The sequence below is a fragment of the Balaenoptera physalus genome (assembly GCF_965194825.1).
Source record: "Balaenoptera physalus genome assembly, chromosome: 4".
Classification (NCBI taxonomy): domain Eukaryota; kingdom Metazoa; phylum Chordata; class Mammalia; order Artiodactyla; family Balaenopteridae; genus Balaenoptera; species Balaenoptera physalus.
The window spans coordinates 134,293,627-134,309,283 of NC_138891.1; the positions used below are offsets into that span (position 1 = coordinate 134,293,627).

General features: G+C 46.5%; 1 protein-coding gene across 2 annotated transcripts in view; it reads right to left on the bottom strand.

Annotated features, from left to right (window-relative positions):
• Positions 1-12,284, bottom strand: part of URB1 (URB1 ribosome biogenesis homolog) — a 67,395-nt gene extending 55,111 nt beyond the window's left edge. Inside the window, exons 1-5 of one of the 2 annotated variants that reach the window (XM_082459722.1) lie at positions 10,288-12,284; positions 7,831-7,970; positions 6,957-7,108; positions 5,909-6,041; positions 924-1,020 (exon numbers count right to left, since the gene is read on the bottom strand). In XM_082459722.1, the coding sequence (XP_082315848.1) occupies positions 924-1,020; positions 5,909-6,041; positions 6,957-7,108; positions 7,831-7,970; positions 10,288-10,429 (664 nt within the window). In that variant the 5' untranslated portion in view covers positions 10,430-12,284. The remainder of the gene's footprint in view (positions 1-923; positions 1,021-5,908; positions 6,042-6,956; positions 7,109-7,830; positions 7,971-10,287) is intronic. The other variant, XM_082459721.1, reaches the window with a different exon arrangement.
• Between the last annotated feature and the right edge of the window lie 3,373 nt (positions 12,285-15,657).

Below are 15,657 nucleotides of genomic sequence, written 5' to 3' on the forward strand. Positions count from 1 at the left end.
CCCTTCAGCAGCATGGATGGATAACCCCAAATCAGTGTCCTTTATTTAATAAATGGCCAGACGCCGGGAAGACCCAGAAGGATTCTGAAGAAACGCCCAGCCCTGGCTGCAGAGGGCATCCCACACGGGCCCGGCAACGAGCAGGACGTGTCCACTGCACCACGCGAAGGAAGCATCGCTTCCAAGGGGCTGCTACACAGACCAGGCTGACAACACACAGGGACAGTACCCGCACCTGCTCGTAAATGGTCTCTGCAGCTCGTTCTGGAGGGGGCTCTGGGCTCCCACGCTGGGGGAGGTGGGGGAAAGGCTGGCGGCCCCGTGCCGTCCCTCCCCCGACAAGTCCCTGAGCCCCAGCTGGGATACCAGCTCCTCACCCCAGACGGGGCTTGATCCTGGGGGATCTTACTGGACAACTGCCCTCTCCGCACTGCCATTCACAGTCTTGATAAAACACAAGTAGCCCTAATAGATTAAACTATGCCAAGCCTTGCTCTAGAGACACTGGCACCCGAAGGTGGTACTGCTGGAATTCTCTGAAGCTCTACTACTAATATTCTGGTAACACTAGGCATTTTTTTAAAACACAATTACTAAGAAAAGCAGGGTAGCCACGGCTATGAATCCATGTACTTTCTGGAACCATAAAGCCTCCTTTGTCTGCATGAGTCTCTGAAGTTTGCACTTCTCCTTTGTTAGGCCCGCTCAGCATCCAGCTAGCGAAACAGGGATACCTCTGTCTGCACTGACCAGCGGTATCAAAACCGCACTGACCAAAGTCTCGCGCCACACACACCCTTTACCCTAGTGTACACGGCAGCCGCAAAGGCTGCAGACTTTTAGTAACCTGCAAAATGCTCTGTGGTAGGTTTTTCAAAACAGTCACAAGCAGGCTTTGCCCCGAGACAAAGAGACACACCTACCTTTCAACTCCAGCACTTGTGCGACTGTGCTGTCATCGCCTGCGATCAAGAAGGAAAGAGCGAACTGAATGTAGGCCAGCCGGACGTCATGCACTCCCTGGGGGCAAAGGAGACCCGCATGTCACGTGCATATCCACACACGCACCCCCGGGGAAGCAGGAACACGCAGCAGGCACGCCCCGCCCGTCCCAGTATCACAGAGGCCTCCCGGGCTTGTGCCATTAGCGGGTCTAAGTCTAAAAGCACTGGTCATCTCTTCATGTAAACAAAGGGTTTTTTTCTTTGCTCTTTCCCCTCAATCTTCTGCTCTATTTCTCCTTCTCTTTCAAACTCTCTCTAAACACAAAAGTATAGGTCTCCCCTTCCCCGACTGGAATATATACACATTTTTAGTTCACGGACCACTTTGGTTTAGAGCAGAAGACTCTCAGCCTGTCTAGATATGACCTACTCTTGTGTAATGAAATAATACATCTGTTTTTGAAAATCCAGAGATAATGGAAAGGCTCGTGCTGATTCTGATGAGACATCAATGAGGTGACGTCTGGCTTTTATATTATAAATTTACATCAGACACCAAAGTACAGATGCTGTCTCATTACAAACCCACCATGGTCTTCCCAGGACTGCAATCTACACTGTCCTGCAGGCATCGGCCATTACCCAGGAGAGCATCCTCAGTGACAGCCCAAAGGCCATGACCAACAGCCAGCACCTCAGGGGAAACCACTAGGGCCACCTGATCAGTTTTCCCTCCCAGTAACTTTAAGACAAACCCGTGTCTCACATTGCCTTTTTACATCCAAAGAACCCACGGCATATGATCACGCAGGTCTCTTGTCAGTTGGACCAGAACTAGCACATATGCTCAGATCCTCCACTGCTTACACTGAAAACTTTTCCCTATTTCAGTTATTCCAAAGGTACTTTAATTTGATGACAAGAAGTAAGTTAACATCACAGAGAATCATTGCCCTGAATGCCTGAAAAAACTAAGGAGTCTCCGCCTTCCAAGAGTCCCATTCCACTTAGTGGGGGCAATAGTGATGATGATGATGATGGTGGTGATGATGGTGATGATGGTGATGGTAGTGATGATGGTGATGATGGTGATGATGATGATGATGATGATGATGATGGTGATGATGGTGATGATGGTGGTGATGATGGTGGTGATGATGGTGATGATGGTGATGGTAGTGATGATGGTGATGATGGTGATGATGGTGATGATGATGATGATGATGATGGTGATGATGGTGATGATGGTGGTGATGATGGTGATGGTGATGATGGTGGTGATGGTATCAATAACGTTCACTGAGCACTTACTATGTGCCAGACACTATGTCAGACGCTACACATCTGTTATCTCATTTACTCCTTATAACGATCTGAGGTACAGATGCCCACAATACCCATTTTACAGTTGGGGAAACTGAGGTTTTAAAAACCTCACTTAAGGTGACATAACTACTAAGTGAGTAAGTACTGGAACTGGAATGATACGAAATACCTGTACAAACACACTGCTTCATGCCCAACTTCACATCTGCCTACAGAGAAGTTCCTTCTTCTCGGGGGTACCATGGCATCTTCGTTCCACTTTTTCTGAAGGTGCAAGGACCGTAGTTGGCACCATTTAGGCCTCTATGTATTTAATTAATTCTGTCTTGTTTTATTGGATATGTTTCTTCTGGAGAAAAGAACAAGCACCTGACCCCTGGTCTGTAACATCTGGGTGGAGGCCTTGCTTGTTCCTCGTACTGATGGAGTTTATCCACACCACACTCCATCCACACCACTCTATCCACACTCCATCCACACCACAGAACACACGTCAGCAAGACCTTACAAGATCAATGCTGCTTTACTCCAAATACACTAAGAGCCCCAAACTACCCTCTTGTTCTGGGGACCAACCTGTGGGCCTCTTCACAATATGGAGTTTGGGTACAATGATGGCTAAAGTCTTGAAAGTGAGCTGCACTCCTTAGACTGTCAGCAACGCTCCAGTGCTTCATTCACCAACTCGATGTTAATAAAACACCAATTACACTCGAGATGCCATAAACTCAGGCTGAGAGGATGCAAAGATGACTCAGATTCTGCCCCTGTCCTCAGGAAGCTTAAAGTAACAACTGCTCCCAAGCCATCCAGACGTCTCACTGTTCAAACAAACGTGTCACCTAATTCAAGCACAGTTAACTTGTTACCCTGGTCTACGTACACCTTACATTTCAAAAGAATTCTGGCAAAATGCTAAAACTTGCCTTATAAAATTAAATTAGGTTTTATCCTTTCCCAGAGAGTAGGAAATGTTCCACAAGTTTTAGGGTTTTTTCCTCCACTGAAGTATTGGGAGTCAGGGCCCTGGAATGTTGGCCCCAACCTGTCCTTGCAGGTCTTTCTATCCTGCGCGAACACAGCAGAGTTGGACTAGATCCTCTCAGGGGTGCCAGCAATGGATTCTGAACTGAAACAGAGGTTAGCTCTCACCTGCTGGCATCCATCTTGTTTATCCCAGAGAACCCCAAGTTTCAGATTCCTGACACTGTGGAGAACAAAACCCCCGAGACGTAGCCCCGGCCCCTCTCCAGCAGCCACCACCAGGCCTCTCCACCTGACCACAGCCCCTCGCTGCCCCGGCGCCTCCACCTTCCACCTCCAGCAAACGCCATCAGAGGCAAGAAGGCCGCACGCCTACTCTTCGTTCCTACCCCGTGAATTCACAGGGTTATTATCCCAGGAAGAAAACATCCTGAACTCTATGGCTTGTTCTGGAAAACACTGTCTAAAATAGACCAAAACATATTTGGTAAAACTGTTCTTTGGCACAGGATTTTTAACAATGCTTTCTTTGGATGAAAAAATATTCATAATCCTCTTTCTTCATGAAGCTTTAATAAGTCCCTCCGAAATGTTAAAAAACATTTGTTAAAATGTCATAAAAACAATGTTAACATAAAAACATAAAAACAATAAAAACATAAAACGTTAACATAAAAACAATGTTAAAATGTCAAAAAAATTTATCTCCCAGCTTCTTCAATAACTAAATGGCATTAATAAAAAAAAAAAGTGGGGGAGAGGCAGAAAACTCAAAGAAACGAAGAGATTTAAGAAAGGTATCAACCAACACAATGTGCAGCTCTTCTTTGGACCCTGATTTGAACCACGAAGTGTATAGACGTTTTTGAGATAGTCGGGGAAAAGCTGAGGCCACCCTGGGCATTAGATGATGTTGAGAAATTATTAATGGCGTTAGGTACAATGATGGCACCATGGTTTTGTTTCGTAAAATGTTCTTTCTGTTAGAGATACACACTGAAATATTGATGGTGAAATATATGTGGGATGTGCTGTAACAGACTGCCCCAAAACAACCCAAAAGGTGGGAGGGGTGACAGGGTCCGAGGCTGGATGACAGGTACGTGGGAATTCATTGTGCCGTTCTCTGTCTTTGAATGTCCCTGATATTTCTCATACTAGAAAAATTTTTTACTGTCTAGAAACCATTTCCTACAATATACAGAGTATTTAAGATACTTGATATAGATGATTAAAGAAAGTAAAAACACTTTCATTTCAACAACAACTCCCGTTTTACAGATCAAGAGAGATGTAAAATAACGTGCGAGGCCCTGAGATGAAGCAGCACGTGTGCCGGCCTGCAGCCGGAGCCAGGCCGGGAAGCCCAGCTCGGGTTTCCCACACTGTGTCCTGGCGACTGGCCTGTCCACTGATGTGTACTTTACTTAGATGGCTGGGCTGGCTGAGGTCAAGACACGGGGTGGGAAAGGGAAGGGATTCGGACAGGTAATTACTGCCAGGCTGATTGCCAGGGAAGACCAAAGAGTCACGATATCTGCCCTAGTGTGCAAACAGCACACACATTCCTTTTATTAGATACGCACTTAGACGCCAGGAGCCATCACTCACTAAATGGAACTTCTGACACGTTAATCATAGTATCCATGAAACACTAAGACCTGGAATTTTTTCCTCAGAGAAAACCTTATTCATAACCGAGGAAAACCCTCAACACTGCTGTGACCGTGATTAACCTTCAGTCTATTACCTGGCAACGCAGAAACTCTTAAGCCCTGGGAAGCGCTGGAGAACAAGGTGACGCCTGGCTGCAGAAGTCACTTACTCTAGCGTGGCTCCTCCACCTGGGCAGACAGGGCTGGGCCTCTGTGGCCTGGTCCCGGCGCTCAGGACGGGGGCGCGGAGCACGGAGCCCGGGCGGCTGTGGCACTGGCACCGGGGCACCGGCTGGGAGAGTGGGTGCACGAACGGGAAGAGGCGCGTCGGCAGCTGCAGCTGGCACCGTGTCGGGAGGGTGCCCTTACTCCAGCCTACGAGTCCTGAAACTCGTACTCTTTCCTCAAGAACCTTTCCAAACCCAAGTGAAACTTCTGGAGCCACCAGGAAACTTTTTTTTTAACAGCTCTCCTGAAAACCAAGCATTTACATGTCCATTCTCTTTGGCACGAGCCAGCCCCTACTCATTGTAAGCCTTATAATTGGGAGGCACAAGAAGCATGGTAAAAAGCCATAAACGTCCTCTTTGAGGAGGTCACTGGCTTGGCCTCCCAAGGCTCTTCTCCAAAGTGGACGGACCCCGCACGGGAGGACCGGGCCACCACCAGGGTCTCGCCACGAGGCACACGGAGACCGTTTCCAGTGCCCTGTGAAGACGCTCGCAAGCTACATCACCCTCACAGGCCAGGAAGGCACTGCGATGCAGAGCCCCCAGGGAGGCTGGCCTCAGACGTCCCTGGCACTTGGGCCCCGCAGGCGACCGGACCCTCACCGCCAGCCGGGAGTGAGGCCTCCCTTCCTCACAGGCTCCAGCCGAGGCACACGTCTCTCCACACAGGGGCCTCCCGCCCCATCTACGCGAGGACCGAGGCCAGACAGAGGAGGACACGTCAAACACTTTGGCCCCTCAAAGGGAAAGGACGCTCGGCGTGCCTCACCTTTGAATCCCTCTTGGTCACCAGCGTGTACAAGGTCTTTTTATTCAAATCGAAATGGCTGCAGACGTCCCTGGCAGCCTCGGGACCCTGGGTCACCATGGCGGCCATCAGGTTCAGGCAGGCTCGAGCCATCCTGTTCAGAGACAAGAAGGAAACCAGGTGTGTCAGGACAGCAGAAACACAAAGCCACCCCCCGAGAAGCAGCTGCACACTCGGCTGTGTGGTCTGCTACCCCCAAAACCAGAAAACGGAAGGAAGGAGACATGCAGACACGCTCTTTCTTTAAAAAAAAAACCCTCAGGAAATCTTCAAAGAAAGCTAAAAATCTGAGTTTGAGTAGGATCCAAGAACACAAAAGGCAAGGTCAGAAGAAGATGGCCGTGTCTGTGGCCAGTAAATGGTCATGTATCTGGGCCCACATCACCCCTGCCTTTGCAGGGCACGAGGAACACTTCTGCACGGCGGGCGTCTCCAAATGCGAGCTCCCGGCTGCCTTCCCATCCTGCAGTTACCCAAAATTCACCGTTACTGAGCACCTACTACATACTAGGCACCGTTTAGGTGCTGGGAGGATGGCATTTTACAGGACGGTCAAGGCCTCCACCTGCAGGTACCCTGAATTCTAGGGGAGGGAGACAGCGAGTCAAGACGTCGATACGGATACTGTGTCACACGTATAGCTGTGGATGCGGCGGCCAGAGAGGGCCTCCCTGAGATGACACCTCTGCAAAGCCCTGAAGGCAGAGAGGGAGGGTGCCCGTGAGGACCTTGGGGAAGAGCTGTCGGGACAAAAGGACAGGCAGCTTGAAGGAGGTCTGAAGCGTTCCCAAGACAGCAGGGAGAGCAGCAGGGCGGAAGGAGAGGGACACCTGGTGGCAGAGGATTCGGTGAGGGGCCGGTCAACAGGAGGGGCAGAGCCACAGTCTTGACGGCCTCGGAAACTGCTCCGCTCTGTTTGTGAGTGGAGGAAAGGTCAAGTGCACTTGTGGAGCGCTGAAGGCAGACCAAGCCCAAGGCTAGTCCTGCCACGGAAAGGCGGGCAACTTACCTGTAACCCGAAGCATACAGGGACTCACAGATGAGCTTCATGTGGTTATTCATTAGCTTTTTCACGATGTTGGTTCCCACCACACGAAAATGGGAAAGGTCACTGGCTGTCCGCAATAATATGGCCTCGAAAACTTGAAATATTAAAAGCATCTGCAAAGACAGAACGGAAATGCTTACTAACCATCTCCTTTCTTTTCCTCTTCTACATGTTCTCCTCTAGTCTTAGCCACAGCCACCTGCAGGTTTAAAACCTTCAACTTGCAGGATGACGCCTACCCAGATCCCAAGCCAAACACAGGGATCTGCCAGGCCCCAGGCTCTGGAATTAGTCTTGTCCCAATAGTCTAGCTAAATAGACATAAGCTTGCTTACAATTAAACCAAATGAAATTAAAAGAGAAATTTCTGCTATCGATTCAGCCTCACTGCTTTGGCGATATTCAGGTCTACAGCCTTATGGCAATAATCCTGAGATTTCAACAGGTTCATAAATATCCTAAATTTTGAACCTCTTTGGAACCAGAAAACAACAGTCAACTCAATATATGTCTGTACCTGTGACACACAGTCTTTACCTATTTCCCTTTTGTTAAAGCAAACCATGGTGAGACTAAGTGGATTTAGATTAAGAATCTATGATCTTTCCTTCTGGTATTATTCACCAATAACAAGTTACTATTTTCCACTAAAATGCTTTCAAAGGTTATAATGCAAAAATGAACGTATCCCTACAGCACAGGCACAGAGCATCATTTTCTGTAGAAAGCTGGTAATGTCTTGGAAATTTATATCACATTTCTCTTCATCAAGCTTAACACAACAGTAGCATTAACTTTTTCTTCTCTCCATCAGGCCAGGTAAGAAATAGCATACTTCACTTTCAGGGTGCTTCTCCCCACTCAGGAGCTGGAAAATCTCTGCACACTCAACAGAAATCTTTATGTACCCCTCCACGACATCATACACATCTTCTCGTGGCAGTTTCTTGGCCGCAGAAACAAAGGCTTCCAAGGCTGAAATGAGAGTTACGATCAAATGTGAACGAGGACAGTCTAGAAACAATCTCAGCCGCTACTGCAACAGAGGGAGATTTCAGCAGGAACATCCAGGTGACTGGAAGTGCCACTTACTGAGATGGAGAACAGAGTAGCAGGGAGGAGATGGGGAGACCAAGAGTTAGGACACGGTCTTTCCTCCATCACCACTAAGTCATAGGCAACATCTTTCAAGGGCACTGGTTTAGAGCAGAACGCTTCCCGATGCAGGTATCCTCCCCGATGTTGATACTCACCCACTCCTAAGCACCCTCTGGGTCTTTATCAATCTAACCCTGCTCTCCCCTCCTACCCACCCCTCCCCCACCACCATGAAGGGACTATAATGGATAAAGAAAATGTGGTCTATCTATACCTATATACAGAAATGTATACAACGGAATATTACGCAGCCTCTAAAAAAGAAGGAAACTCTGCCTTTTGAGACAACATGTATGGACCTTGAGGGCATTAAGTGAAATAAGTCAGACAGGGAAAGACGAATACTGTATGTTCTCACTTATATGTGGAATCTAAAAAAGCCAAACTCATAGAAACAGAGAGTAGAATGGAGGTTGCCGGGGACTGGGGGATGGGTAAAATGAGGAGATGTTGGTCAAAGGGTATAAACTTATAGCTATAAGATGCATAAGTTCCAAGGAATCTAATGTACAGCATTGTGACTATAGTTAACAATACTGTATCATATACTTCAAAGTTATTAAGAGAGCAGATCTTAAATGCTGTCACCCCAAAAACGTGGTAATTATATGAGGGGATGGAAGTGTTGACTAACCTTATTTGGGTAATGATTTCACGCTATACATGTGTATCAAATCACCGCATTGTACACCTGAAACTTACACATGCTATATGTTAATAATATCTCAATAAAGCTGGAAAAACAAAACACAACAGAAAAAAAACCTTCCCTAACACCTGGATGAAAACAAAACCCCCTAACATTGATCAGATCCACCTCTCTGATGGTCCAGTGAGGTGATCCTACCACAGAAAGTTACAAGAACATATCAAAAGGGAGGGAGAATCCGAGACCAGATTCAAACACAAATCCAACAGAGCCTCACACAAGGGATTCACACTTTCACCCACTGCCTTCAGCCCTGCCACACCTCCCAACTCCTTCATCTGCACCCAGCACCTGTCAACCCTGGCTTCCTTCTGAAACCAGTTCAAATGCAGCGCCCAAAAGTACAGAGCTCTGGGCAAAACCACGAACGTGTCTAAGGTTACAATCCTTCAAATAATTAAACATGCTCTTTCTTCCACCAGAAAGTTTCCTATCCCTGTCCTTTAGAGGACTTGTGCTGGAACAGTCTGTACGTCATTTTACAGATTGGTATCTGCCTTCCCACTTGATTATTCATAAGCTTCACGATGGCAGGGCGCATGTGATTCTTACTCACCATTTTATCTCTACCCTAGCAAATAACAAGCCCTTGTAAATAATGAACAAATGAATGTATGAAATGTATAATTCTGAGCTACAGTAGGTATCATCTTCCTAGCACTGGTTAGCAGTTGCAGGTATCAAACGTTTAAAAACAAAATCTGTGGACGACAAACTGGAAACTGAGGATATTCTGGCCATTAACTTAATAATTTTTCAGTTGACAGAAACACTGTCACTGTTTCATTTTGACACAGTGCCAGTGTTTCCACATACTAGCATATTCAATTGTGTTTTGTCCTTGTAACCTAAATACTTTCTAATGGATTACAAGGAGTTGTGACGAGTGGTCACACTTTTCAAAAAGTGAAATTATAGAATCTGCTTCATATCAGTCACTAGTCTAATCCGGGTCAACTGACAAGTCCTGTGGTGGCTTCATGTGATAGCTTATTACCTGTTATCGGGTCAGTGTGAGCGCTGGAGAATCAGAGCTACGGAAAACAGAGCTGACAGCCACGGTAGTAGCAAACCTGCTCACTGAACAGCCCCGAGCTGGCTCACAGGCAGGACTCGACAAATAATTTGTGGCGCGAACGAGTAGTACAGTTATTCACTTTCCTAGCGGTTGCAGTAAAGAATTTTAGAGCTTGCTGAGGGATGCTGCCCAGGAGAGGGAAGCATACAGTCGCAGGGAACTGTCACAATCAAGCAAGTCGGGGCCCTGGACTCGAAAGCACCCCGGTCTCGGTTTCCCGACTGCAAATCGGGAGACCGGGCTCTGCAGAAAGGAGCGGCTGTGTCTGCACACGGAGGCCCCACCCAGACCGAAGCCGGGAGACAGCCTCGCACGCTCGCACTCTCTCCCCCGAGTCCCACACTCACCCGGCCCAGCGCCCTGCGGGTCCCTCAGCTGAGCCTTGAAGCGCACGCCCGTGAGCTCTTCGGTGCGGGCCCGCTTGGCTGCGCCCGCTGGGGGAGCCGCGCCGTCCGGGCCGCCCGGGGCCTTCCTCTTGGGGCCCCCCATGGCCGAGAGGGCGGGGGCGCGCCGGGATCCACACAGCCGGGGGCCTGACAACAGGACACGCGCGGACAACCAACGCGTGTCTCGGGCCCACACGTGGGCTGAAAGGGGCGGGGCTGGCGGAAGAGGCAGGACCTCCGGAGGGAGGTCGGCGGAAGGGGCGGGACCTATGAGAAGGGCGGTCCGACGGGAAGCAGGTAGTGAAGGTGCAGGAACCCGGCGTCCTGGGTTCCCCCTTGGTGCTAATGGTCCAGCTGGCTTGCTGGCGGCCCGGGGCAAGCCGACACTCCACGACAGCCCCGCTCGGCCGCAGTGGGGAGAGGCCCATCGGCGGCCTTCTCGAGCGTTCTTGGAAGGAAGAACCCCCAGGTCCTTCGCTCCCGGAGGGCCCGAGCCCAGACGCGTGGTAGCAGCACAGTCAGATCAGTTCTTGACCTGAGAGCGCTCTGATGAAGCCTCTTGAACTTGATTGACATGCAGCGAGATTCGATGCTTTGCATATTCGAGGCCCTGCGGGTTGGCCGGGAGGGTGGATGCCCCTGGCTAAATGCCAGGCGGGCTTCTGCGGGGAGGTCCTTGGTCAGACACCCGGTCCGAAGTCGTGTGGATTCCCCTAACCCTGACCCCTAGCGTATCTCACATCTCGGACCAAGACCAGCTTGTTTGGTGGGATGTCGCCCCAGACTGACCTCCACTTCCCCCAAACTAATGGGAGGACGGGCACCCTTCCGGCCGTGCAGGGTGGGAGGAAAGGATCAAATGAAGTAACGTCTGTGAAAACCCTTCGTGGACAGCACATCGGCCTCCACATCTAAGCCACCGTCATTAAAATGGAGACAGCAAAGCCAGCTGTCCTGAGCGGAGAAAATGATGCAATGCGTGAAAAACTGCTCTGACGGGAAAAAAAAGTACCGTGTGTTTTTGTAAGATGTTATTAATTGACTTGAGAGTCACATTAAATGTTCTGAAATAAAATGGAGGCATAAATAAATAAGTAAAAACAGGCTGGTGCATTTTTTAATACAACTTCATCAATACTTGGTTATGTGTTCAAATAAATCATGAACCATTAGATGAGTAATTTGGTGATTGCAGGAATTGTCTGTCAGCTTGTCCTTTAGTTTCAGGAAGTACCCTCCTGTGTTCTGTAAGCAGATCTGTAGTGAGCATCTGAGACCGTGGATTTTTTGTGGCCTGTTGGAGTTTCAGAGTCTCTTATAGAAAAAGTCTATGGGGTTGACCCTGAGTCCCTCACCTGACAAGACTGTTGTGCCTGTGGAAATGTCTACCTTGTAGGCAGGTCAGAGGGAGTGGCCTGAAAAGATCTGAGCTCTTGGAGCAGTACTAAGAGAAAGGGATATGCCCAAAATTCAGGCTGTAAAGGGCAATACTCTTGTTAGCAAAGACAGACTTAATTCTGACTAATTGTCCACACGGGTTCTCTTCTGTGATTAATTGCCAACCACCAGGTTTGTTTTCAACCAGGGTGGACCTGACCAAAGAGACAGCAGGGAGAGGTAGGAAACAGTCAAAAACTATTCAGTTTCTGCCTCTGTGGCCTTAGGCGAACAAAGAGAGAGTGGGAGAACTTGGCAGTACTACCCAGCTGATAAGTGGTGGACCACTCACCCCGTGTGTCCTAACCCCAATTTAAAAACAAAGAAACGGGACTTCCCCAGTGGCGAAGTGGTTAAGAATCCGCCTGCCAATGCAGGGGACACAGGTTTGAGCCCGGGAAGATCCCACATGCCGTGGAGCAACTAAGCCTGTGCGCCACAACTACTGAACCCGTGCACCTAGAGCCCGTGCTCTGCAACAAGAGAAGCCACCACGATGAGAAGCCTGTGCACCACAATGAAGAGTAGCCCCCGCTCGCCGCAACTAGAGAAAGCCCACGTGCAGCAACAAAGACCCAACACAGTCAAAAAAATAAAATAAGTGTCTATATAAATGAATACAGAGACCTGGGTCTTGAGCTTGGTTAATGTCAATCTATCCTAAAAGGCAAGTTGACTAAGTATGCTGTCAAAAAGCCTCAGGATGCAGGTTTTCAAATCTACAAGCTTATGAACTGGCCCCTGGATTGTGGTGAATTAGCCAAGGGAAGAGTCCAGCCTCTAATAGCCAACCAGTTCATCTCCACTGGCCATATTTCTCATTCACATCTCACACATGTTAAGTGAGTGTGTTTATTCCCATTTCAATCTTACAAGGTTAAGTTCAAGTTCTGGAAATGGATAAAAGGAGAAGCTCCATTAAAGACCATACCAAGTTCATATTAAAGCATGTTTATCATGGGCTCTCAGGATGTGAGAATGATATATTGCTGTACACAAGCTGACAGTTTACCCTGCATTATTTCATCTGGTTAAATGCTTGTTAATGCAATCACATTATAGAGAGGAGAGGTATGGAATTCCTTTCTCTATTCTGATACAAGTTTTAGTCTCTTTAGTGACGAATGTTTTAGTATGACACTTACCTGATTTCAAAACTGTTCCATTATCTGCTTGTTTAGCAGTGGGAAGAATGAAGCATTCTTTCAAAAACAGTCACTATGAACTCCAGTGAAAGACAGTGTCCATAGGCTAGAAGAGATAAGTAAACCTACAGCAATATTTACTATGTGCATTGCATTATACAACCAGCCATAATAGATTCCAAAAAGTATTACATGGTAGACTTACCCTCAAGAGATTTACAGTATCACTGGGATGATAAGTATCATTGTGATAACCTGATAAGTTCAATCACAGTAAAGAATTTAACCAAGAACCCAAGATGATATGAGATGCTACAAGGCCATGTAATAATTATCAAATGAATTATTTGAGCAATAAATACATCACATTAGTATGATCCAGGCTAGGTTGTTGTGAGTTTCTTACCAAAATGATAGTAAATCAAAGAAAACGGAAGCATCACATTTGTCTTTTTTTTCTCCTCTGAGACAAAATTGAAGAAGAGCAGAAAATGTTCCCCTCTTGTCCAATATGGAACTAGCCAAAGTGTGAGGCCAGTCGATAAAAATCATAACATAGATGATGCTTGTCTTCTTAAATTTCCCCAAGTCCACTCTCTGCTCACCTCCCCACACATGCACACACAGCACCTTCTTGCTGCCCCCATCTTCCCAAAGCCCCAGTTGTTGCAGCTTTCCCAGAACTTATATCCCGGGACAATGCTTCCTCCAGAATTATTCATTTTTCTGCCTCCCTCCCTATGCTAAGTCCCCCTTCTTCCCCACACTTTCTCCTTAACCTGTTTCCTTACAAAAGTTGTTTTTAGCTAGCTATCAGAAAATAGAGAAATTTGGTGAATTTACCATAAGGTGTTGGAGAATAATATCAACTTGCAGCCAACCCATGAATATTTTTACACTTTAAAAGAGGGCATTTGGAGATCACAACTCCCCCAGTGAATTTCTAGTAGTTGCATTTTAGTCACTGTAACATTGAATGGGGGCTGGAGCAGGGGTACAAACAGGCAGGTCATGGGCCAGGAGGCAAAGAGCTTCTGAATATTCTGCGTGAATCTGCCTGTGAATTCCAGCCATTATCCCATATTTTATAGTTGGAGGGGTATGCCCCCGTGTTTAAAAATATACTTTCAAATCCATTCGGGAAATATGCACTCATCCTACTAGGACAATTCCCATAAGAGTCATATCCACAATAAATATGTATTGTGTTGATGACCAGGGTCTCAGATCAGACTGCTCAAAAATACTAGGTTATTGAGTTGATGGTCCTAATCTTTGAACAGTGAAATGTAGCAAAATCCATACCCAATTAAGAGATTAAAATATCAATGATAAATTTCAAAGCTATTGTGAAAACTAGTCTAACATCTTAGTCATTGGACAGAAATATGAGAAAATATAGAAAATTTGAATAACAATGTATTCAAATTAATAGCTGGTATGAGAACTTTATACACATAAACAGAATACATGTTATTCTTAAATAACAGGGAACAGTCATAAAAATTGACTACCTCCTAGGCCACAAAGGAGGCCCTAATAAATTCCAAAAAAAAAAAAAATCAACATCATACAGACTACACTCTCTGACCATCAGACAATAAAATTTGACCTTGATAATAAGAGGATAGGTTTTTTAAAATCCCATAAGGGGCTTCCCTGGTGGCACAGTGGTTAAGAATCCACCTACCAGTGCAGGAGACACAGGTTCAAGCCCTGGTCCGGGAAGATCCCACATGCCGCAGAGCAACTAAGCCCATGCGCCACAACTACTGAGCCTGTGCTCTAGAGCCCGCGAGCCACAACTACTGAACCCACATGCCACAACTACTGAAGCCCTTGCACCTAGAGCCCGTGCTCCACATCAAGAGAAGCCACCGCAATGAGACGCTTGTGCACCGCAACGAAGAGTAGCCCCTGGGCTCGCCACAACTAGAGAAAGCCCATGTGCAGCAGCGAAGACCCAACACAGCCAAAAAAAAAAAAAAAAAGTAATGTAATAAAAAAAAAATCCCATAAGCCTGGGAGAGGGAAAACAAAAACAAAAACAAAACTTCTAAGTAATCCTTGGGAAGCATTAGGGAAATTATGAAAGACTTGGAATGCAATAAAACGAACTCTTTACATTGCTTAGTCTGTGGGACACAGGTCTTAGAGGAAAATTTATAGCTTTAAGTACATTTATCAGAAAGCAAGAAAGGTTGAAAACAAATGAACTGATAATACATATCCAAATCAAGAAATTGGTAAAAGTACAATAGAATCAACCCAAAGAAGTAAGAAGAAAAAAGTAACAAAGATAAGGAGAGAAACCAGTTATAAAGAAAATGAGAAAAACAATAAAGAATATTCACAAACCAAAAGCTGATTGTTTTTGTTTTTTAGATTAAGTAAACAAACCTGTGGCAAGATAAATGAGGAAGGAAAAAGAAAAACTGCAAAACAACAAGACACAGGAGTAAAGGGGGAAAACAGTATACAAACATAGATTTTAAATAGTAAATATTTAAATATATTTATAAATGTATTTAGAAACAACTATTCACAAAAACTTTCAAAACTAAAAGAAGTTAACAAATTACCCTTCTGGAAAAGGGTGAAAATCCCAAAACTGACACAAAAAACACTAGAAAATTTGGATAGACCAATGATTGTTAAATAAAATGATATGATAACCAAACCTTTCCCAAGGTACAGGCGATTTTCAGGTAAGTTCTTGCAATCTTTTAAGAAACAGATAATCCCTACC